Source organism: Schistocerca gregaria, chromosome 2 (assembly GCF_023897955.1).
Source record: "Schistocerca gregaria isolate iqSchGreg1 chromosome 2, iqSchGreg1.2, whole genome shotgun sequence".
NCBI lineage: Eukaryota > Metazoa > Arthropoda > Insecta > Orthoptera > Acrididae > Schistocerca > Schistocerca gregaria.
Genome location: NC_064921.1, coordinates 625574910 through 625597129, shown reverse-complemented (window position 1 = coordinate 625597129; position 22220 = coordinate 625574910). Strand labels below are relative to the sequence as shown.

The 22220-nt window shown below is 36.8% G+C and overlaps 1 protein-coding gene across 1 annotated transcript in view; it reads right to left on the bottom strand.

Moving 5' to 3' along the window:
- Positions 1–22220, bottom strand: part of LOC126335903 (uncharacterized) — a 388142-nt gene that overhangs the window by 316985 nt on the left and 48937 nt on the right. Inside the window, exons 5-6 of the mRNA XM_049999375.1 lie at positions 17985–18045; positions 16563–16612 (exon numbers count right to left, since the gene is read on the bottom strand). Of these exons, the coding sequence (XP_049855332.1) occupies positions 16563–16612; positions 17985–18045 (111 nt within the window). The remainder of the gene's footprint in view (positions 1–16562; positions 16613–17984; positions 18046–22220) is intronic.

The window sequence follows — 22220 nt, the reverse complement described above, 5'->3', positions numbered from 1 at the left end:
GCACTGAAGAAAGAAATTGGCAAAGTGCAAACAGTGGAAAATTTGTATGAAGTGAAACAAGATACACGTGATAAATCATCCGAGTGGATTTCAGTGTCGCAAAAAGTTCGGTCTCAAATCAAGAAAACTGTCAAAGTGTTACTTTCTTAGATAAAAACAAATATGACGTCTTATGTCATAATGAGTGTACAATTGATTGTGATGTTGTAAAAACCTGTAATTCAGACACCAACAGTAAACTTGGAAGCAGTGGTAAGGGCAAACACGTATCATTAAGGAAAAAGTGTGGTATTCTCTCGCTTGCCGACAGCCATGGCAGAAAGCTATCAAGCATGCTCCCAGAGAAAAATTGAGAAATGGCAGTGACTAGCATAGTGCAACCTGCTGCAGGAACACACCATGTCGTAGACACTGATCATCATATGAACACAATACAGGATAATGACTTTATAGTATGTGTAGTGGGTTTGAATGACATAGCTAAAACTGAAGCCTATGCCTGCATTAAAATGCAACAGAACTTTCTAGAAGTGAATAAATCTAGGAACACAATAGTAGCCACTGTGCCTCATAGACATGACCTAATGTACAGATCATATGTTAATAAAGAAATTAGGAAAACTAACATCAAAATTAAGAAATTGTGTGCAGAATACACAAAGTGTGATGTACTGGATGTAAGTAAACCACATTGAAACCTACACACCAAACACGGAATGCACCTTAATTACGACGGAAAAAGTGTTAAGTGCGATCATATCAGTGAAATAATTAAAGAAAGACTATTACGAAATAGATCTGTCTATCAGCTTCCTGAAAGATTTACAGGCAAAAATGAGGAATGCAAATTCAACAAGAACGAAGAAAGCAGGAAAGAGGAGACATCAGAAGATCCACAAAAGACTGCAGCAGCTACACCTGTAAGAGTTAATTCAAGATCAAGGTGTAATATACCCAATAAGGAGGATTTTTTTCTATCTTCCTCTGAGAAAAGAAAAAACTTAGCATCACCAAACAAGTTAAAGATACACCATAAAACTTGCAAAGGACTCCATCAGCAAATTGTAGTAAATAAGGTAAAGTCTGAACTTCCTCACCAATGTATAAAATAAATAAACAAAAAAATTCTTGATCTAAAAGAATTCATCCATAATGTACAAGGGCTCAAAACCAAACTTAATGAATTAGAAATTTTGTTATCAAGTGCAAGTGAATTGTCAGATACACAGATATTAAGTATTAATGAATTAAGTCATACTTTACACTATATAAAAATATGTTAAGGAATGTAGTAAATGCAGCCAAAAAGCTACAGAATGATAACTACCCCAAATTGTCATCAAATAAGAGCAAAAGCATGTGGCAACTTATTAATATCAATACTAATAGAGGAAAACAACTACAAAGTGATATTATCTTAAAAATAAATGGAAAATTAGTCTCCAGTGGGAAAGAAACAGCAGAGGAATTCAATAACTACCTTACAGAAACAGTAGAAAACCTGGCTAACCATCTCATAAATAGCTGTCCCTTACAACTGGAACCAAAATTATGCTCTGAGACTCTATTTTTAAGGCCTACATATTAAAACTGAAATAGAAAAGTCACTTCATAGCAAAATGAAAAAAAGAAATCATCTGCTGGACAAGATCAAATTCCATGCTTCCTCCTTCATAATTGCAGTAACTTTATCTGTAAACCCCTAGCCCACATAATAAACTTCTCATTCCTGAATGGTGCATTTCCTGATATGCTCAAAATTGCAAAAATTATACCTGTCCACAAAAAATGAAGCAAAGAGGATCCCAGTAATTACCGACCCATTGCATGCTTTCAACTTTTAGTAAAGTATTTGAATATATAATGGCCACCAGAATCATGTCCTTTCTAGAAAAAGAAAATATCCTGTCACCTGCTCAGTTTGGCTTCCAAAGTAAGAAAGCTACAACTGATGCAATACAAGAATTTCTAGATCATGCACTGGAGCTTGTGGACAAAAAACTCCCAGCCATAGGTATCTTCCCAGATCTAACAAAAATCTTCGACATGGTTAATCGTAGAATACTTTTGCAAAATATGCATTCCTATGGAATAAGAGGAAATGCCTATGACTGGTTTAAAAGCTATCTGGAAGATCGACAGCAGTATGTCGAATTAAATGAAACTAAGCTCTCAGGTACAGCTAGCACTGTACATTCCTCCATACATACCATAAAGCAAGGCGTTCCCCAAGGCTCCATCCTGGGGCCCCTTGCTGTTCTTACTTCACATAAATGACTTTCCTCACAGCCTACCAAACACAAGAACGCTTTTGTTTGCTGATGACACCTCTGTACTCATATCTGCACCCGAACAAATTCTCCAGTCTAATATAGATAGGACTACAGATCAAATACGTCGATGGCTTCAAAGTAACAGTTTGCTTCTTAATGCAAAAAAAGACAATTGGAATAACCTTCCACCCTGCCCAAAACAGAAATCCATTACTACCAACTATATCACTGGAAAAAAATAATGTTAAACTTGAAAATGAAATAAAATTTTTGGGGATCACTATTACTGATACTCTCACATGTAAAAGGCACATTGACATTACCAGCACAAAATTTAGTAAAGTATGCTTCATGATTAGATCAATAAGGAACATCACTAACACAAGTACCCTCACCACAATGTACCATGCACTCTTTCACTGTGTACTTCACCCACTGGTCATGACAGAACCTCCGCCATTCCCTGCCCCCTGGTGCAATGTGTTCCCCTTTCACCCGATGTCGACCTGAACATGCTTCGTGTGTTTGCCACACCCACTGGAGACATCGTCATCATCACTCCATTCCTTCCGCAAACCACTGGCCTACCTGTCACCACATGATCAGCACACCCAGTACAACGCCCAGCACTCTTCAATGACTTCCAGGCTCAGTTGCCGGACCTTCCTTCACGTCATCTACCAACACAGCTTCCTGACGACACTGTCGAGCTGACTGTGGTTCACCTCCCGCGGACCACCCCTGCACCCATGCCTACACCATAGTCACCTCCCCTCCCCCTTGCCTCTCAGGAGTACTCTGTAGCCCCCCCCCCCTCCCCCCCCCCCTCTCCACCCCCCTCGGCTATATGGTGCCGATGAGATCGACACCAGTATCGATTTGAGTATCATCTTTGAACCTAGCAAAACATTATCTTTGTGTGGTTTCACCATCCAGTTCTCTGTAAGCCTTACTGTGTGAAGAGTTAAATAAATGAACTCCTGATTATAAGGTGTTGTTTGGTGCATCTCACCCGAGCATCCACCTCAATGGTATAAGGTAGCTGTGTTTGGTAACAATGTTAAAACTTACATGCAGTTTATTTTCTTTTCTCTAATGGGTAAATATGTTTTCTTATTATTACTTGTATGTGGAGTACTTTAAATTCTTTTGTTTATTTTACCTGTATTCATAATATTATCTCTGATGTGAAGAACTGCTATGTAAATCATAAGCATGAAAGCACTGAGACCAATATTGAGAGTGACAGCAGAGCAACAACATACAGTCAGGGAGATTCAGTCAGTGAGTGTGTGTGCTGCAATGCGACGAGACGTGTGTTGCTAGTTTGAGATGCAAAAACTAGCCAAAATAGTGAATGAAGGAATTTAATTACCGATGATTTGGATTACCATCACAATTTGTAATGAAAGCTGAAGTGGTCATTATGAACTGAAAGATCATCCAGATTGTGTATTACTAAATGGACTTTGTCTCAACCAGTAGCGACAATGTTTATGTGAGCAGGCATTATATTTATGCATAAACTGTTTTTAAATTGTATAACATTGTGAGAGCCAATATTTCATAAAACTGTGTATTGTATTTGTCTTCTTAATGAACAGCCCTGTGTTCAAAGCTGTAACTGTCACCATGAACATGATTACAATTGTCGATAAGATGTAAGAATGGTTTTACTGATTGTGTATTCATGATCAAAATAGTCATGCAAACATGATGACCAGTTATCTTGCAGTCAGAAGTTATCATGAACAGTGTACAAAGTACTGAAATAGCAACTCAATGGGTGTAATGAGTGAGAAGTGTGTACATGCTAAACTTGTGGATCATCCCAACCATGATATCTGTTAAACCAGTGGCCTGTTGCAAGCCACTCTACACGACTTTGCAGCATAACCAACAAGACACTTTACCAGCATAATTCGTTGTGGAACTACTATAACAGAGTTGTAATGATAACTTTATCTGTAGTATCACAAGCTGTCACCATCATCTCAACATGCTACGCTTCTCCAACAACACACAGATAAGCTGCATTGCTGTGTGCTGTTCAGTTAAAGACCAAGAGAATTTAGCAGTTGTTACTGTAAATTGTTTGTTTCTTCATAAAACCATTTGCTTCCTTTTCCTTTTCTTAGCTTTTGCAACATAAATAAAATGTCTTGAAGTGAATTATTAACTTTCAATGTAGCTTTCTTGACCCACCATTAGTTATTAGTATGTTTCTTTTCCTTAAACTAACTCTTCCTTGTAAATTAATGCTGCTGAAGTCATATGTTTTGCATGCCTTTTGACGGAAAGTGTTACAAATGCACGTGAAGTGTTATTTTCAAAGTAAGTTGGCATACATGCATAAGTCACAGTATCCACCATTAGTTTCTGGGCACCAGCCAATGGAATTAAAGCTGTGCATTCACTATTGGTTTGAGCTTTGCAGCAAGGGCAAACTGATCTGTCAAACCAGGCAGGCTATGTTTATATCTTACTTACTGTCATGTTAACACACTTTCATGAGTAAAAACTTGATTGTTGCTCATTACAGAGATAACTGAACAGATGTAGTGTCTAATCTTACACTGTTTATGGGAACAGTAATGGAACTGTATGTGATTCACTCAGTTTAGTGAATAAGCTTAAAGATATTCCCTGCATCTACATAACATGGAAGTAAAATGAATTCTTCAGGGGTGAAACAATCAGACATAATCTCAGTTAGGTTAATACTAACAAAATGTCATATAAATAAAAATTTATAATCTAACGAAGTACACACCTGTGAACCATTTCCTCTACATAAGCTGACTATGTAATGACATGACAATATTATTTTAATGCTGTCTTGAGGAATCAGTATTATTAGTTAATGCCACTCTTGTGGACTTCAACAAGGCATTTGACTCTTTCAGTCACAGCATACTACTAGAAAAACTGCACTGCTATGGTATTAGAGTCTCAGAACTATCTCTGATCAGATCTTATCTGACCGACAGAAAACAAATTGGGCATTTTAACAATATGAGGTCAAATGTCTTGGATATCGTGCAGGGTGTACCACAAGGCACTGTGTTTGGACCTTTACTTTTTATAATATATGTAAATGACTTGCCCAGCACCATGTTATGTAAATCCACACTCTTTGCAGATGATACAACTTTTGTTACAGCAGGGAAAGATTTGGAAAATTAAACGACGAAAGTGAGGCTCATCTCAGAGCAGCCATCAAGTGCTTCCAACTCTATGACATGCATATAAATCATGATAAAACTCTAAATATTATCTTTAGCTTGTGTGTTAACAGTGATAAGTTTGATTGTATCTCAGCTAAACTGCTTGGGATCCATCCTGACTGAAGATTAACGTGGAAGAGTCATACCGATTATATTTGTACTAAGTTAGCATGTGTGACATACACTCCTGGAAATTGAAATAAGAACACCGTGAATTCATTGTCCCAGGAAGAGGAAACTTTATTGACACATTCCTGGGGTCAGATACATCACATGATCACACTGACAGAACCACAGGCACATAGACACAGGCAACAGAGCATGCACAATGTCGGCACTAGTACAGTGTGTATCCACCATTCGCAGCAATGCAGGCTGATATTCTCCCATGGAGACAATCGTAGAGATGATGGATGTAGTCCTGTGGAACGGCTTGCCATGCCATTACCACCTGGCGCCTCAGTTGGACCAGCGTTCGTGCTGGACGTGCAGACCGCGTGAGACGACGCTTCATCCAGTCCCAAACATGCTCAATGGGGAACAGATCCGGAGATCTTGCTGGCCAGGGTAGTTGACTTACACCTTCTAGAGCATGTTGGGTGGCACGGGATACACGCAGACATGCATTGTCCTGTTGGAACAGCAAGTTCCCTTGCCGGTCTAGGAATGGTAGAACGATGGGTTCGATGACGGTTTGGATGTACCGTGCACTATTCAGTGTCCCCTCGATGATCACCAGAGGTGTACGGCCAGTGTAGGAGATCGCTCCCCACACCATGATGCCGGGTGTTGGCCCTGTGTGCCTCGGTCGTATGCAGTCCTGATTGTGGCGCTCACCTGCACGGCGCCAAACACGCATACGACCATCATTGGCACCAAGGCAGAAGCCGCTCTCATCGCTGAAGACGACACGTCTCCATTCGTCCCTCCATTCATGCCTGTCGCGACACCACTGGAGGCGGGCTGCACGATGTTGGGGCGTGAGCAGAAGACGGCCTAACGGTGTGCGGGACCGTAGCCCAGCTTCATGGAGACGGTTGCGAATGGTCCTCGCCGATACCCCAGGAGCAACAGTGTCCCTAATTTGCTGGGAAGTGGCGGTGCGGTCCCCTACGGCACTGCGTAGGACCCTACGGTCTTGGCGTGCATCCGTGCGTCGCTGCGGTCTGGTCCCAGGAAGACGGGCATGATCACCTTCCGTCGAACACTGGCGACAACATCGATGTACTGTGGAGACCTCACGCCCCACGTGTTGAGCAATTCGGCGGTACGTCCACCCGGCCTCCCGCATGCACACTATGCGCAAAGTCCGTCAACTGCACATACGGTTCACGTCCGCGCTGTCGCGGCATGCTACCAGTGTTAAAGACTGCGATGGAGCTCCGTATGCCACGGCAAACTGGCTGACACTGACGGCGGCGGTGCACAAATGCTGCGCAGCTAGCGCCATTCGACGGCCAACACCACGGTTCCTGGTGTGTCCACTGTGCCGTGTGTGTGATCATTCCTTGTACAGCCCTCTCGCAGTGTCCGGAGCAAGTATAGTGTGTCTGACAGACCGGTGTCAATGTGTTCTTTTTCCATTTCCAGGAGTGTATTTGTTAGGTAAACTAAGGTCATGCCTTAGTGGTAGTTTATTGCTCAACGCATACTATGCCTTTTTCCACACCCATTTAACATATGCCACTTAAAAAGCTTTATATACAATAGAAGAGTTTATAATGTGCACTAAAGATGATCTTAAGTACCGGTACTAATATAGTTTCACTTAGATGAAACTTATACATGTAAATATAATGCAAATACCTTGTGCAGCATCAAGGACAAATTTTTGTATATTATTAGACAATAATGATCTCCAATATATTACACCATTACTATTAGTTATGTAAACAGTATATGTACACAAATGATGACATCAATTGCATTTTTAATTCCTAAAGATGGATAATAAAATAAATAAACATAAATAAATATATATTAATCTTAAGATCAAAATTTGAAATTTGGTAGAGGAGACTTGTTTTGTTTCACGTTGTTTTCATTGAGGATACAAAATGATGATTAAAGGGGATTAAAGGGGAGTTAGTTTCCAGATATGGGGACTGAAAATATGATAGAGAAAGACACAGGGCATGTTATGGAAAATGCAGAAAAACAATTAACCATTAAATTAAAACATGGTGTCAAAAGAGAACTAACTGGGAAGGGAGGAGTAGAAAGTATCTTTGAATTACTATTAGCAAAAATTAAAGATGGGCAGAAAGAACTGAAAAAAGAACTGAGTGGGCAGATCACAGAAGAAAACAGAAGATGGGAAGAAGGAACTGAAGAAAGATATGAGTGAACAGATAAAAGCTGTTAGCAGATCAATGGAGAAAAATGAAGGGCAGAAAGAACTGAGGGGTAAATAGAATAGATTCAAAAATGGAGCTAGGTCCAAAATTCAAAGAAAGCTTGAAAGACATTAAACGAGAGTTGGAAGATGGTTTAGAGAAGTAGATGTCTGAGTTCAGGTTGGAGATAAAGATTTTGATAAATTCAAAGATGATGCTAATGAGACATTTGAGGAACTGGAAATTAAATTAAATTAAAAACAAAAGAAATTTGAGAGCACCATAAAGGAAAGGGTAAAATTCTCGGATCAAAATGTCAAAGTCAAGTTGAAAAGTGTGAACAAAGAAAGCCCAAAGTAACGGAATATTGCAAAAGAGTTTTAGCAACATAGCCAAAAGATTAAGCTGAAAGTGGAAGAAGTTAAAAGGACCACTTCTATGGTTGAGAAGAGGGTAGGGAGCTTAATGAAAATGGTACAAAGTAGAAGTGATGCAACCTCGGCTTCTGCAGTACATGCGAGATAGTAGTAGTAATAATATAGCAGTTTATCTTAAAGGGAATGTACATTCTGTGTCTCTTATAAGTCGTCTGAGAAGTCCGTTTACTATAGAGTGGATAGAGAAAGATAAATTGTGTAAAAAGAGGAAGTTTGGATTGGGAGGAGGTGTGCCTGGCAAATATGAAACTTTTGAAGAATTTGTGTTGGTTCTTTTAGAAGAGTACTGATGAAAAGAGAAACAAAATGCATATCTGCCAAGTTTTGGAAATGTTTATTGGTAAAACTCATGTGCAACAAAAATCTAATGATTTTCAACATACCCCTGCTTGACAAAAATAATAACACTTCTGGACTACAAAATACAATAATCCATGCTTTAGACAGGATACTTCAATGCAACCACATCATAGGCCAATGATTTATAGATGAACATACGATCAAGAAAAAATTCATGTTAAACAGCATCAGTTGGGGTGAATATTGTTTTGGAGCATAACAGGACTTCTTTGATAAATTAAGCAGATATGTGATAACTGGAAAACACTTTACACAATAAAACTTGTTTAACATAACTTGGGCAAGAAATAATATAATAGACACTGCAAATCACATGATATTTTGACTCTAAAGCCAACCTATTAAAAGTTCTAATAAAAATTGAACTGGTGGGGAAGAAGTCTGAAGAGCATCATTCAATTTGTCAAACACAGGAATAGTCACATGAAGGAAAGCACAAAAGGTCTTTTCCAAGTTTAAGGACAGGATCATAAACAATTTTTCCTCAAGTGTTGTAGCTAAGTCATACTTTTTAGGATGGATGTGTCACATTTGGAAGACTGTGCTAGTCTTTTACAGGCATGTGTAGTAGCAAAATCTAGAAGTCATTTTTTGATACTCATTGGATCAATTTTGCTCAACTCTAGATATTCTGAAAGATGTCAAGTTTGTTGAAATGTTTTGGATACATAATATTACTTCCTTCTTGAAGAAAGGGGGAAACAGATCCCACTGGTCCTACCCAAATATCTGGCTGAAGATAATGACATAGTACATACATGTATTTAGTACATTATTTTCTTTGCCTCTTTACTGTGCAATTTCTGAAATTTCTGGAGGTGTTTTTTCTGACATTCTTCTCTAAGAAATAAAATATATCTCCAAGGATCTCATCCACTTTAAGTGGTACTCTTCCAGCACCTTTTTCAGCTCCTAGATTAATCAGGTGGCAAATGCCACCTGTGATTGCAATACATGGTTGAACATCCTGCAGAACTGCTGAAACCCCATGCTTGTGTCCTCTCAAAATAGGAGCATTGTCAGAGCAGAAAGCCACACAGTTTTCAAGTAGTATGTTATGAGAATTCAGCTGTGATAACATCAGATTACCTATCTTTCTCACTGTCGAGTTCTGATTTAGTGCTGGTATGGATAGTACACTGCTCACTACTTTTTCCACAGAATGTCATATAATGTAACAACATCAGAATATAACTTGGCAATTGTACACTGCTTCCATCCATTGTCAAAGAAAATGGTCCATCATGAACGCACTTAACTATTTCAGATGATGCATTTTTTTTGCCATTTTACTTACAATACATGTTGTTTTCATGCAGCTACACCTATATTTATTTGCAGCTTCTGATGTGGGAAACATAATCTTAAATAGAGCATCAGCATGATTAGCTGCATGTAAGGCACCATAAAGGAAGTAAGCAGACACTCAGCCTTAATTACATCACTATCAACATTTCCAGACTTGGCAAATAAGGTGTTGATTTTCTTCTTATCTTCCTTCAATTTAACATAACTTACATGTTTACCGTAATTCACATCATGTGAAATATTAATGTCACACCCACTTATTACACAAAACGCAAATTTTCTTCCCTTTCTTGATTTTAGTATGCACAGAAAATAAATAGAATATGATTCTTTAACTGTCTCAAAGTACCATTTCTTGTTGGATTTATTCATGGATCCCACAATAGGAATATAGCATATTAAATGTCTGAGAACAAATGTCTCAATATGTACTGAAACATTGAAATGAACCTGGATTGCTGAATGTCACATAAAATCATAACATAAACACTCAAGGCAGTCAAACACTTCACTGAAACATGTCAAAGCACACAAAGTCTTAAATCATTAAATGAACAAGAGACTAACCTCATGAACAAAGTATATGCACATGGTAAAAAACACACATGCACTCGAAATGAATTTAATTAGCCCATGCATAGTCAAAGAATATGGGTTAAATCACAACAAGGAAATGGAGTGAAACAAAGAATTTGCAGAGCAGAGCCTGTTGACATGTAAGATTCACATGGAAGAACTGTTATCCCAGCTTTAAATTCAATTCCAATGATGACACAAACACCACATAGTTAAAAGTACCAGTCATATCAATGAATGAGTTATCATCTATCATAGACCTGCCTTCAACCCATGCAAAAGACCAGTTGTATGGAAGTGGGGTGATTATCGAATGTTAACATTTCAAATTTTTGTCCATGAAGTCATAAAATGATACCGTCCAATTTCTGTAAAGTTTATGTATAAACCATAAAATCTGGCAGGTTTGAAAATAATTTTGTAGAAACTTATATGAAAGTTCAGTGGTACAATAGGAGAAACAGGGAGAGTATACAAGAATATTGTGAGAGATGGATCGATAAAATGAAACATCTGGTTAGTACTTCAACTAATAGAAATACTACAGAGATACTAATGGGGAACTTATTTTCTAATAAAAGCTATGGATTAATAGGGAATAATAATAATATTATAGACCTATTAAATAAAGTGAGGGATACAGATAGATGGCAAACAAATTGTTTGTTTCATGAAAACAGAGGCTTGGCATGGTAGCAAAAGACCCAAGAACAGACTAACAGGGAGAACCAAGTAAACGTGAGTGATAGAGGAGGAAGAGTTTAAACAAGTTCTAGGGGTAGCAGAAGAGGTCATAATAGCAGAGGAAAGTTTCAGATGGGAAATGGTCCCCATGACAGTGAGGTTCCATGCTGGGGCCTGTCAAATGTACGAGCCATACCAATGTGACAATTTGCCATGGTGTGGTAAAAAGTTTAGTGTTATATAATATGGGTAATACTAGCCATGGTTATTGGAAAGTCAGAAACTGGTGTCAAGAAATATTGCCTGAAATTAATTGTAGATGTCATGTAGATCAACGGGTTCATGTGTGGAAATATTTTCTCACATGTATGAAGGAATTAAAGAATATTAAGAAGTGTAAGAAGAATAGAGGATGTAAGATACAGTGATACAAACTGAAAGTATTGGTAATGAGGAAGGGGTAGTCATGAAAGTTGTTGTGATGAAGAGAAAGAAGTAAAGAAGAAGAAAAAGCTGAAGAAAGGACACAAAGGGATGCATTTGCTACATAGTAGCCTGCATGAAAATAATCAAGGAGGGAAAGGGCAGATTTGCAAAATTGTTAGATGGGGACTTCTACAAATCCTACGAACAGTGATATAAATGCAGATGTGCTGGAGAATGTTAATGTTTTTGTAAATGGCAACCTGTACAGTGGAGGAATTCACAACTCACAAAGAATCAGGAGAAGAAGGAAATTTGAAATTAGTTTGTAGAGATTGGGAACACGGCAATATTGAGAGAGATTTATTACATGACAAGATGGAGACTGATTATATTAAAGCTGAATAGCCATTTATAAGAATAAAAGTCCTTGGTAGGGACGAAAAAGCTCTTTTAGACAATTGTAGTGACATTAGCGCAGTTGCTGGAGGATGTTACAGTTGTATAAAGGATTATAACAAAGTAATGGCTGCGCCATTATTGGGACTGAAAATAGTGGGTGCTATTGGTAAACTGAGTAAAGCTGTTAAGTGTCACATTATTTTGGGATTTGAACTTGGAGACATACGTCTAAACCACAATATTTTGTGGTACCTAGTCTGAGAGTGGATATTATTTTATGGATGAAGTGGTTAATGGATTGCGGAGCAGAAATTAATTGTGGAGACAGTTTTTGGTAGTGAAGAATCAGAAGCAAAAGTCAGTTTCAATAATAACAATTTAGTGGAAAACTAAAAATAAAAGTGATGCCAACAGTTGTTGACATTGTGGATGAAAAGCTGAATGTCAACTATGTTGGGAGTGGAGATGGGAGAGAAATAATGGAAGAATTGAAGAACTAATTGGAAAAAAGGTGGAAGAATTGAGTAAGCAACAGAAAAAGAGATTGAGTGATGATTTATGGGTGAATAGAGATACATTTTCTGATAAATCAGGCAAAATTAAGAACTTTGAGTGTAAATTGGATGTGAAACCACTTGAAAAAAAAAAAAAAAAAACTATACAGTTAGCCCTGGGAAAGCAGTGTACACAGAAATTGTGAGGATGGTGGAATGAGGTGCTAAAGAGAGGAGTAAGAGGAATACTATAGCCCACTGATCATTGGGGTAAAAAGAATGATAGTGTGATGGTGGTCATCGATGCATTAATGTTGAATACAGTAGTAGAGAGACTGATCACCCATGGATATGATGAGGATTACTAGCCAGTATCACTTGCAGAGGAGTGTAGAATGTACACTGCCCATTTGGTGAATGGAAAGGATTACCAACATACTATTATTCCCTTCAGGATGAATGTTAGAGCATCAGTGTTCATACGAGCACTACACCAAGACTATGTATGTAGATGACCTGTTTGTTACCATTAAATCTTAGGAAGAGCATTGTAACTACTTGAATGAGAAAAGGGGTATGATGCTTAGGCTTTAAGATGTGAATTTGTAAGAAAGGAGATTAAATTCTTAGAGAGAAACTTATCCACCACTGGCATTAGAGTTGAGCCTGAAAAGATAAAATCAATTAAAGAATGCCCATCTCTGAAGAATCAGATGCAATTAAAGTCTTTCCTGGGTTTGTGTAATTTTTAAAGAAATTTTGTATCTGAGCAAGTGTTCAATAACCCATCTTTGAATAAGTTGTTAAGTCCTATAATAGCATTTGTTTGAAGAGACGAGTTTCAGGAAGCTTTTAATCATCTTTAAGAGACCTTGCAAGAGGACAGAATTTTACACCATCCAGATCTTAGTCAACCTTCTTTCTAGTGACTGGTTCTAGTGGGTATGGTATCAGTGCAGAATTGTTTCAAAATTTTGGCAGCAATGAGAAGGATGTTAATAGGACAATTGCCTTTGAATGCAGATCATTTACAATATGTGAGAGAAATTACAGTATGATGCAGTATGCAGCTTTGGCAATAATTTGGCAATTCAAAAAGTCGAGAAGTTATCTGTGGGGAAACAAAACCATCATTTTCACTTATGAATAAGCCCTTATATTTTTCAAGAAATTTAGACCAATGGATTCACAGTTGACTAGGTGGACTGTATTTATGCAACAATTCAAATTTGAAATCAAGTATGTCAAGGGTACGCAGAACAAAGTAGCACATACATATCCAATCCACAACTGGGAGAAAATGGTGAGGTAGGACAAGATGTAGATGAGAATCACATTAACTACTTTGTATGGAAGGGGTTCAGGGAAAGAAGGAATTACAAGGAATTTGTAAGTACACGAGAAGGTGTCAGAACTATGAAGTGATAGGCAGATGCTAAAGAGAGACTTAGATAAGCCAAATGGTAATAATAACTGTGAAAATACTACAATGTATATGATGGAGCTTTGCTTAGATGATCCAATGAAAACAATGATTAGTTGTGGTGACAAGAAAAAAGATTGAGGAACTTAATGGAAAGGAAATTGGAGGAGAGAAAGAGAAGACATTATGAGAAGATACAGATGGTTGTCCTGAGAGATAAATAATGAGATAACAAAATATTTTGATTTTTAAAAATGTCCATTTGAGTTGATGAGTATACCACACTTGATTGCATTCCATTTAATTTACCCAAGGTCAAAGAAGAAATTTGGTCTGAAGAACTAATAGTATTTGAAATTATGTAAGGTTATAGTGACATAAACAATGAAAGTGGATGTGCTGAGGTGTGTGAGTATTGAGAGTAGTACATAGGACCCAACAGTGAGAAGTGATTGGTTGTGACAAAGTAATACTCAGAGGTTCACTACTCTTTAGGAAATACGTCCAATAGCATGCATAGGGCCCCAAGGTGCTGCAGTGCTGTTTCTTTCTTTAGTTTTTAGCACTGCTTCCTCCTTTCTATTAATCTCTGTATCTGTCAAAACAACTCTTCACCTATTGAATTACAATGAGTAAGAGTCATATGGATATAACTGGATATGAGTACATTCCCCAGCTGAGATATAATTCATTATGACAGAGAAATTAGTGATATATAAAGACAACAAGAATAAGCTAAAAGATTATGGACAACTTTATGTAGTAAATTTGGGAATACTGTAAAAAGGAATACTGGTATAGTAGTTTGGCAATATTTCAACAGCTAAATTTGGTTTGAGCTTTGTAATTTGAACAGCAATAACAAATTTTTTTTGGGTATTTTGTTGTTGTGTAAGAATAATGACTGGAAACAGGAAGGAATTAATGATGCATAATAGGAGGAGAGTAGTTGAAGGGTGTGATTGTTTTGTTGATAAGTATTAATGAAAAAGTAAGAGGTGATTGATTGTTTGAGTCATGAATTTTGATGGGTAATGCTAAGAAAAAGCATTAGATAATTGCTAAACTTAAAAAGCAGCAGATGAGAATACTAGTTAATGAGGAAATAGATACTGTACATTGAGAAATGATGATGGCATGAATTTAAGATAAAGAGAAATAGAGAAAAAGGAAATAAGAGAAGAAGAGAAGTATGGAATATTAGAAGTTGCAGTCATCAGAGACCCTGTCATAATGAAGTCAAGAGAAATGATTGAATTCAGTAAAAAAGTAAAATAGATATGAAACATGTATCTAGAGGTCAGCAAACAATGTGGAAAGTTATAAGTCCCCAGATCTGGGAAACCACACTAATAAACCCAGGTTAACTTCAAATACACAATTTTTTGTATTTTTATATCTTATATGCAAAGCAAACTAAAACACAGACTAAAATCTGTTATTTCTTAGTCTATAACACACTCGTAAGATTCCTTCATTCTTGTACCATGAATCTTTTTGAAAGGGAGAAGGTTTTTACAACTCCCTTTGACAGTTGCACTGTGGACTATAAGAAATTAATCATTTTCTATAGCTGTGATTTTGAATGCAGTACCCAGTCACTGCAGGCAGCTAGATGTGCCTAATATTCAGAGTCATTAGCTCAAAGACACTACAGAGACTGCTCTTAGACACCGCTTAGCAGAGCATTCATTTGGTTAAAAAGCTGAAGGCATGGGAGACAGAACATCTGAATCCTTCCTACATCCACTTGCAGAGAGATGCTTCTGAATCCCATTCTATTGTGTCTGAGACCATCTAAAGGGCAAATGGCTTTATGCTGTCTGTCCCTGCATGTCTTGTGTTTTAGCTCTCCTCCATATGAGTTGGCTTAAATCATCTTCTCCTACCTCTATTTTATCTTGTATCTGCCCTTTAGTCTTCAGTTCAGATTTTCCCCCACAATATAATTGTTCCTTTAAAGCAGTCTACACTTCTGGCATTCGTTCTTGCTTAAGGGTTTTCCACTGTAGCCCAAATCCACATACATGTGGAAGTACTTTTTTAGTATGAATTTCATTCACCTCTGAAAATCTGTCACTTCCACTCTGTCCACATACTACTCAAGCTTCTTATACAGTGCCACGTCTAACCCACTCTTTCATACATCTCTGACTTAATCTCTGACTCCCCTCAGCAACACTGCAGATGAGTCTCACTTGTCCTATGGTCTGGGTGATTTGCTCTTCCTTTATAATGTTGCACAACAAACACATCACTTCCCTTATGACGGAAATGTTAATATTGATATGTAGGTAACTTGTCTATTTGCAGCACTTTATATTTTTTCTACTTTAGGTAAGTACCAGCTATCAATTCAGACTCATAATTTATTAGTTTTCTTGATGTTTTCATCTATGCCATCCCTGAATATATTATTTTGGAAGCAAATGATGGAAAATTTTAAGCTAATCATTATTGATGAGAACAGTTTTAGTTTTCCACATATCATGGTACTATATGCTTCATACAAATACCAGACAAGCATCCAAGATTTTAACTGTTTATATAATGAATTTACCATACTGAAAATTTTAATTTTAAGGGTGAATCAATAAATAAAAATAAAGGAGTTTGCACCTCTCTCTGATCCTCTGATTCCCTCAGCCCAGTTTTGCGAAGTTGCACCCCTGGAAAATATTAATAATACATCAAATAAGTTAAAGTAGTCCAAGATGGAAGATTTCATGTACTACAAACAATGTAAAATGTATTTACATTACAAGGTAAATAATATCTGCAGTCCAGTACGCTAATATGAAATAAAATCTGTCCTTCTTTTTAATATATTTCATTGAATTAACTGGCATACTTTCTCTTCATGAACAAGCATATTAGTGGCAAACTAACAATGTACACATCTCAAAATTTAAATCAGATATGATATTGTCTCACATTAGGGGGAATGATGTGTATGGGTAACTTCGATGACAGATGCTCATACTACTACTGCATCTTTCCATATATGTATCTCTAAGACAAGTGTCACAATTTGGGAGCTTTTCCATGAATCATCTGTTTTAAGTTAGAGTTTAACCATATTTTAAACAGACAGGGGCAAGATCAGCATAAGATAAAATTACATAGAGTCTAGAATGTGTCAGAGACTAAATTAACTGGAGGAAGGATTCTAACTAATATTTTGAATGATAACTAGGGGAATACATCTCAAATAAATAAAATGAAACTGTGGTTCATTCCAGTGTATGTAACAGATATTTTCAGGTAATGTATGAAATGCTAGGTACAATAAAATTACAAGGAAGCACATTTCCAATTCTGTTAACAGTTATACATGAAAGAACAAAAGACTACCTCAGCTTTCAAAACTGCTGTATGTTAATCAGGAAAGATGTAGGAATGGTAACACTTAACACAGATCAAGATGATACTCTCAACAAGAGATGTAACCAAGGCTGGGAAACTGCCTACAATATTACCGATAATAATATTTAATTCTTTGAAATACACCACATTATCTAAATCACACACAAAAATATTCCATATTATAAATTACAAAAACATGTGGTATAATAAATGGAAATTGAGCAATAAGTCATGGTAGAGAACAGCTTCCCATTTGGATACACTATGACTGTTACTTGCTATAATGGCAGAGCAAAAACCTCTCTTCTCTGGAAATGGATTAATGGATGAACAGTCCAAGTATATCGGCACTCTTCTCTCCACCTCACCATTGAACAATGAAAAAACAAAAATCTTGCCCTCAATTTTTATGAGATTTCGAATAATTTTTCTAAGATGCCATCTATCCCCTTACATAACAAGTGCAATTTTGCAGGTATTGCCTTACTAGCTGACTGTTAACATGAAGTGCACTCATTTTTTATAAAACCTCCCCAAATAGGAAAAAAACATGGTGGCTGAATGAGAAGGATCACATAATGCAGCAGGCAAACATGGTCCAGTGTTACCAGTGAAGGTAAAATAAACAAAAATGTTTGAAATTAGACTAAAGATATCTATCAGCAAATTACTCACCAGCTTTAATTTCCTCTGCAGGAGTTGTTGCTTTAAAACGTGGAGCTTTTGGTGCTGATACCTGGAATGGTAATGTTGAAGTAAGCAATAAAATTAGAAAGGTATATTTTAAAAGAAATAATATGCATCTGAATGACAAAGTCTAGAACTGCAATGGTAATATGATTGCGTACCTGGTGCGTGTACACAAATGAAACATAAATGATGCATAATTCTTTCCAAACAGAGATAACATTTAATGATAGTAACAATAATTCACACAATAATTCCTACAAAGAAATATAAATTAATAAAAATTACTAAGATTTGTTGGCTTTTAATTGCAATAATTGGTAATTCAATCATGCATTTAAAAATATTTCCTGACATAGAAAGTCAAATTGCTATTAATACCACACACACACGCATACATTAGCAAATAAAAGAAAAACACTAACTAGATGATTCAAAAGCAAATAAATAAAGAATGATTTATGTCAAATGGTAGCACAGTTTCTTTGCCCACACACTACTCTCATTTGCACATGATTATTATTATATGCAACACATTAGTGAATCACTGAAAATGTACTGTTCACCTATAAGTAGAAGCACATTGTCTGAGAGACCAAGGACAATATCTTCACATTAATACAGTGTCTGATGATTGCTTCCAAGAAGGTATCTTCTCAGTACCTTTCAATGAACATAATAATAGTTGGATGGTATGGTGTGCCTGATACTTTAACAACTGCACTCCCAACTAGCTCATGACAAACAGTTCTAGCTTATCAAGGATGAGCTGCATGCACTGGTGTCAGTTTATCATTATTTCCTTGCTTGCATGTATTGGCTTCATTTAGTGTTAGAACTGACCCTTTCTTATTTAGTACCTTAATTTAGTATCTTGTAAGTGTTTTAAATGCATCATTGCATGTTCTTATGAAGCAGAACAGTAGAGAATTATGCTGCTGATCAAAGAAGCGAAGGCTGAAATGAAACTGATAATTCCAAATGTGGAGAATTTGATTTTGAAGAAATCCAGAAACCAGGGTTTGAAAATGATTCCAACACTGAACAAGATACACCGGGTGATGAAAGAGGAACAGTGGTTATGGTGCAGATAGTGAAGTGTTACAGTGTGGAAGTCACAAGCTCTGCCAAAGAGGTCACACATGCGTTCCCATTACATCATATCTCTTTTATAGGATGTCAAAATTGCTGCAAAAAGTGCTACAAAACTTCTATGATGCTAGGAACTGATTTCTGATTAACGAATTCTCCTGGTTCTTGTTAGCTGAATGTAGCTATCTGTACAAAGTATACAGGGAAGCTTTTCTAGAGAGGGATGTTCAAGAAACTAATGAGGACGAACTGAAGGCTTTATTGGGATTATTGTACTATGCAGGTGTAATGTGTGCCCGTCAACTATGTCTGCAAGATATGTAATCAATGGATGACATAGGAGTTGAAACATTTCACCTTTACCATGGGCATACACAGATTTTGTTCTCTCCTTCAGTACTTCATATTCAACAAGTTTTCTACCTAATTGTTGAAAAATTTCAGAAGGCTTCTCAAGTATCTGAGTGTGTGATATGTGAAATTAGACCAAGGAGTATTGAATAAAGACTTTTCCAACAGTGGATGCCAGAATGTTTTACACATTCAAAATGGGAGTGTGTGCTAAGCAACATCCTGAAGGCACTTTAAAACAGGCCAACTGAAATTGTTCATTCAAAGACTTCGTTGATCTGTCATGGACATAGGGTGTAATATAACTTGAACCGTTGTTTTACATGTTGTGAGCTCGCAAAACCTCTAATGACACAGAATAAAACAATTGTTGGTACTCCAAGGAAGAATAAGAAACATATCCCCTAGGGATTTGCTAACACTAAAAACTTAGAAAAAAGCTCATAGTCTTTTGTTTGCTTGAACAAAATGGAGCAGTGTTTTCCTGTTTATAACACATCATAATGGAAGTATTGATGAAAAGATGTGGACTTGATGAAACCAGATATTATTATGTTGTAAAACCTTGGCATGATAGGCTGAGTAAGTTGTAATGTGTCACCCTCCTCTATATATATGATTTCCACTACCAGTTCTTGTATGGGTGAACATTATGTCAGCTATCTAACTGAATGAACTTTATATGATTTTGTATATGATGTGTTTTAGGCTAAAATATGTACAAAGAATCTACTTTGTTAGTACTCTGTAAAAACAGTTGAAATTACTCTTCTTTTAAAAATATTTGAAATTGTGAAATTTCTGGCATACTTAATATTCCTATTATTTATTTCACAATCTGATGATAATGATTAAATCTGTATCTGGACTAATTTACAAAATAATGATATAACTTGGTGATGATTTTTCTTCTTTCAAGATAGTTTGTGAACTGTTTTGCTTTGTAAGCTCTTTGGGATATTGTGAACACCACTGAATATTAAGGAGCAGTGGGCACGCCTTTGATGGAAGTAGACATATTTCTAATCTTGTCAACAACAATGTGAATTCACGTCCTGAAATGGAATTGTAAAGTCAGTGTGATATAAAAGAAGGGGATAAAATAAAAAGATATTCAGAGCAACAGGCAAATCTGCAAGGCCATCTTCAATAAAGGACAACTCAAAAACTTTGCCAAAAAAAGTAACTGAGAGCAATGGAGAGCTTCTTGGTGTGAAAATTTCTGAAGGGGAGTCAACTGCAAGCTCACAAGGATGGAGTGTGGAGAGAAAAAGCAAAAAAATGAAAACCAGATATGTTCATAAGAACTGCAAGAAATAAATTTACCTTGAACATTCTTCTACCATGTGCAAAGACCGTAATTACACAATCCCACATTGAATATGTGCATATTTTGATAGCAGCTCATTTTTATGTGTCTCCACATTGTGGAAATGCTTTTGATCAAAATATAAATTTTTTCTATTAGAAACAAAGATTCCATGACTTACCAAATGGGAAAGCGCTGGTAGACACACACAATAAAAAACACACAAACACACAGACAAAATTTGAAGCTTTCGCAACCAACGGTTGCTTCATCCAGAAAGAAGGAAGGAGAGGGAAAGACGAAAGGATGTGGGTTTTAAGGGAGAGGGTAAAGAGTCATTCCAATCCCATAGCGGAAAGACTTACCTTAGGGGGGAATAAAGGACGGGTATACACTTGCACACTCACACACACACACACACACACACACACACACACACACACACACACACACACACACACACTCATCCATCCACACATATACTGACACAAGCAGAGATATCATAAATTTTTCTGTTAGCTATATTAAACTGATTGGTAATGATACTATTTCATTTACCAATACTTCCCTCTACAACATAAATCACAATGCAAATTAAGAGCAACAAAAATTGTATGGGTCTAGCAGACCACCTGCATATACTGGCATTGGGATTGCAGATGTGTGCACTGTTGGCCTAAAACACAATTTTTTCTTTATGCAGCCAGGCTGCAGCCAAAAAAGACTTGTAACAATTTATTTATTTACATGTCAAGTTCTGTAGCACCAAATTGAGAAGCAAATCTCCAAGGTCATGAAACATGAAATTACAACATGAAATTAATAACAGATAAAAATAAATGTTCATGAACCTGAAAAAGTCAGTCCATAAGTTTAAGTAAACACTATCATCATTACAAAAAGAATCAGCTTAATTTTTCAAGAAACTCCTCAACAAAATATAAGGAGTGACCCATGAGGAAACTCTTCAGTTTCAATTTGGAAGTATGTGGATTACTGCTAAGATTTTTGAATTTGAGTGGCAGCTTATTGAAAATGGATGCAGCAGTATACTGCTCACCATTTTGCACAAGAGTTAAGGAAGTCCAATCCAAATGAAGGTTTGATTTCTGTTGAGTATTAACCGAGTGAAAGCTGCTTATTCTTGGGAATAAACTAATATTGGTAACAAGAAATGACAATAAGGGGTATGCATACTGAGAGGCCAATGTCAAAATATCCAGACTTGTGAATAGAGGTTGACAAGAGGTTCATGAACTCACACCACTTATTGCCCGAACCACCCATTTCTGAGCAAAAATATCCTATTAGAATGGGAAGAGTTACCCCAAAATATAATACCATATGACATAAGTGAATGAAATTAAGCAAAGTAGACTAATTTTCGTGTCAAATGATCACTCAGTCCTGATGCCGTTTGAATAGTAAAAATGGCAGCATTAAGTCTTTGAACAAGATCCTGAATGTGGGCT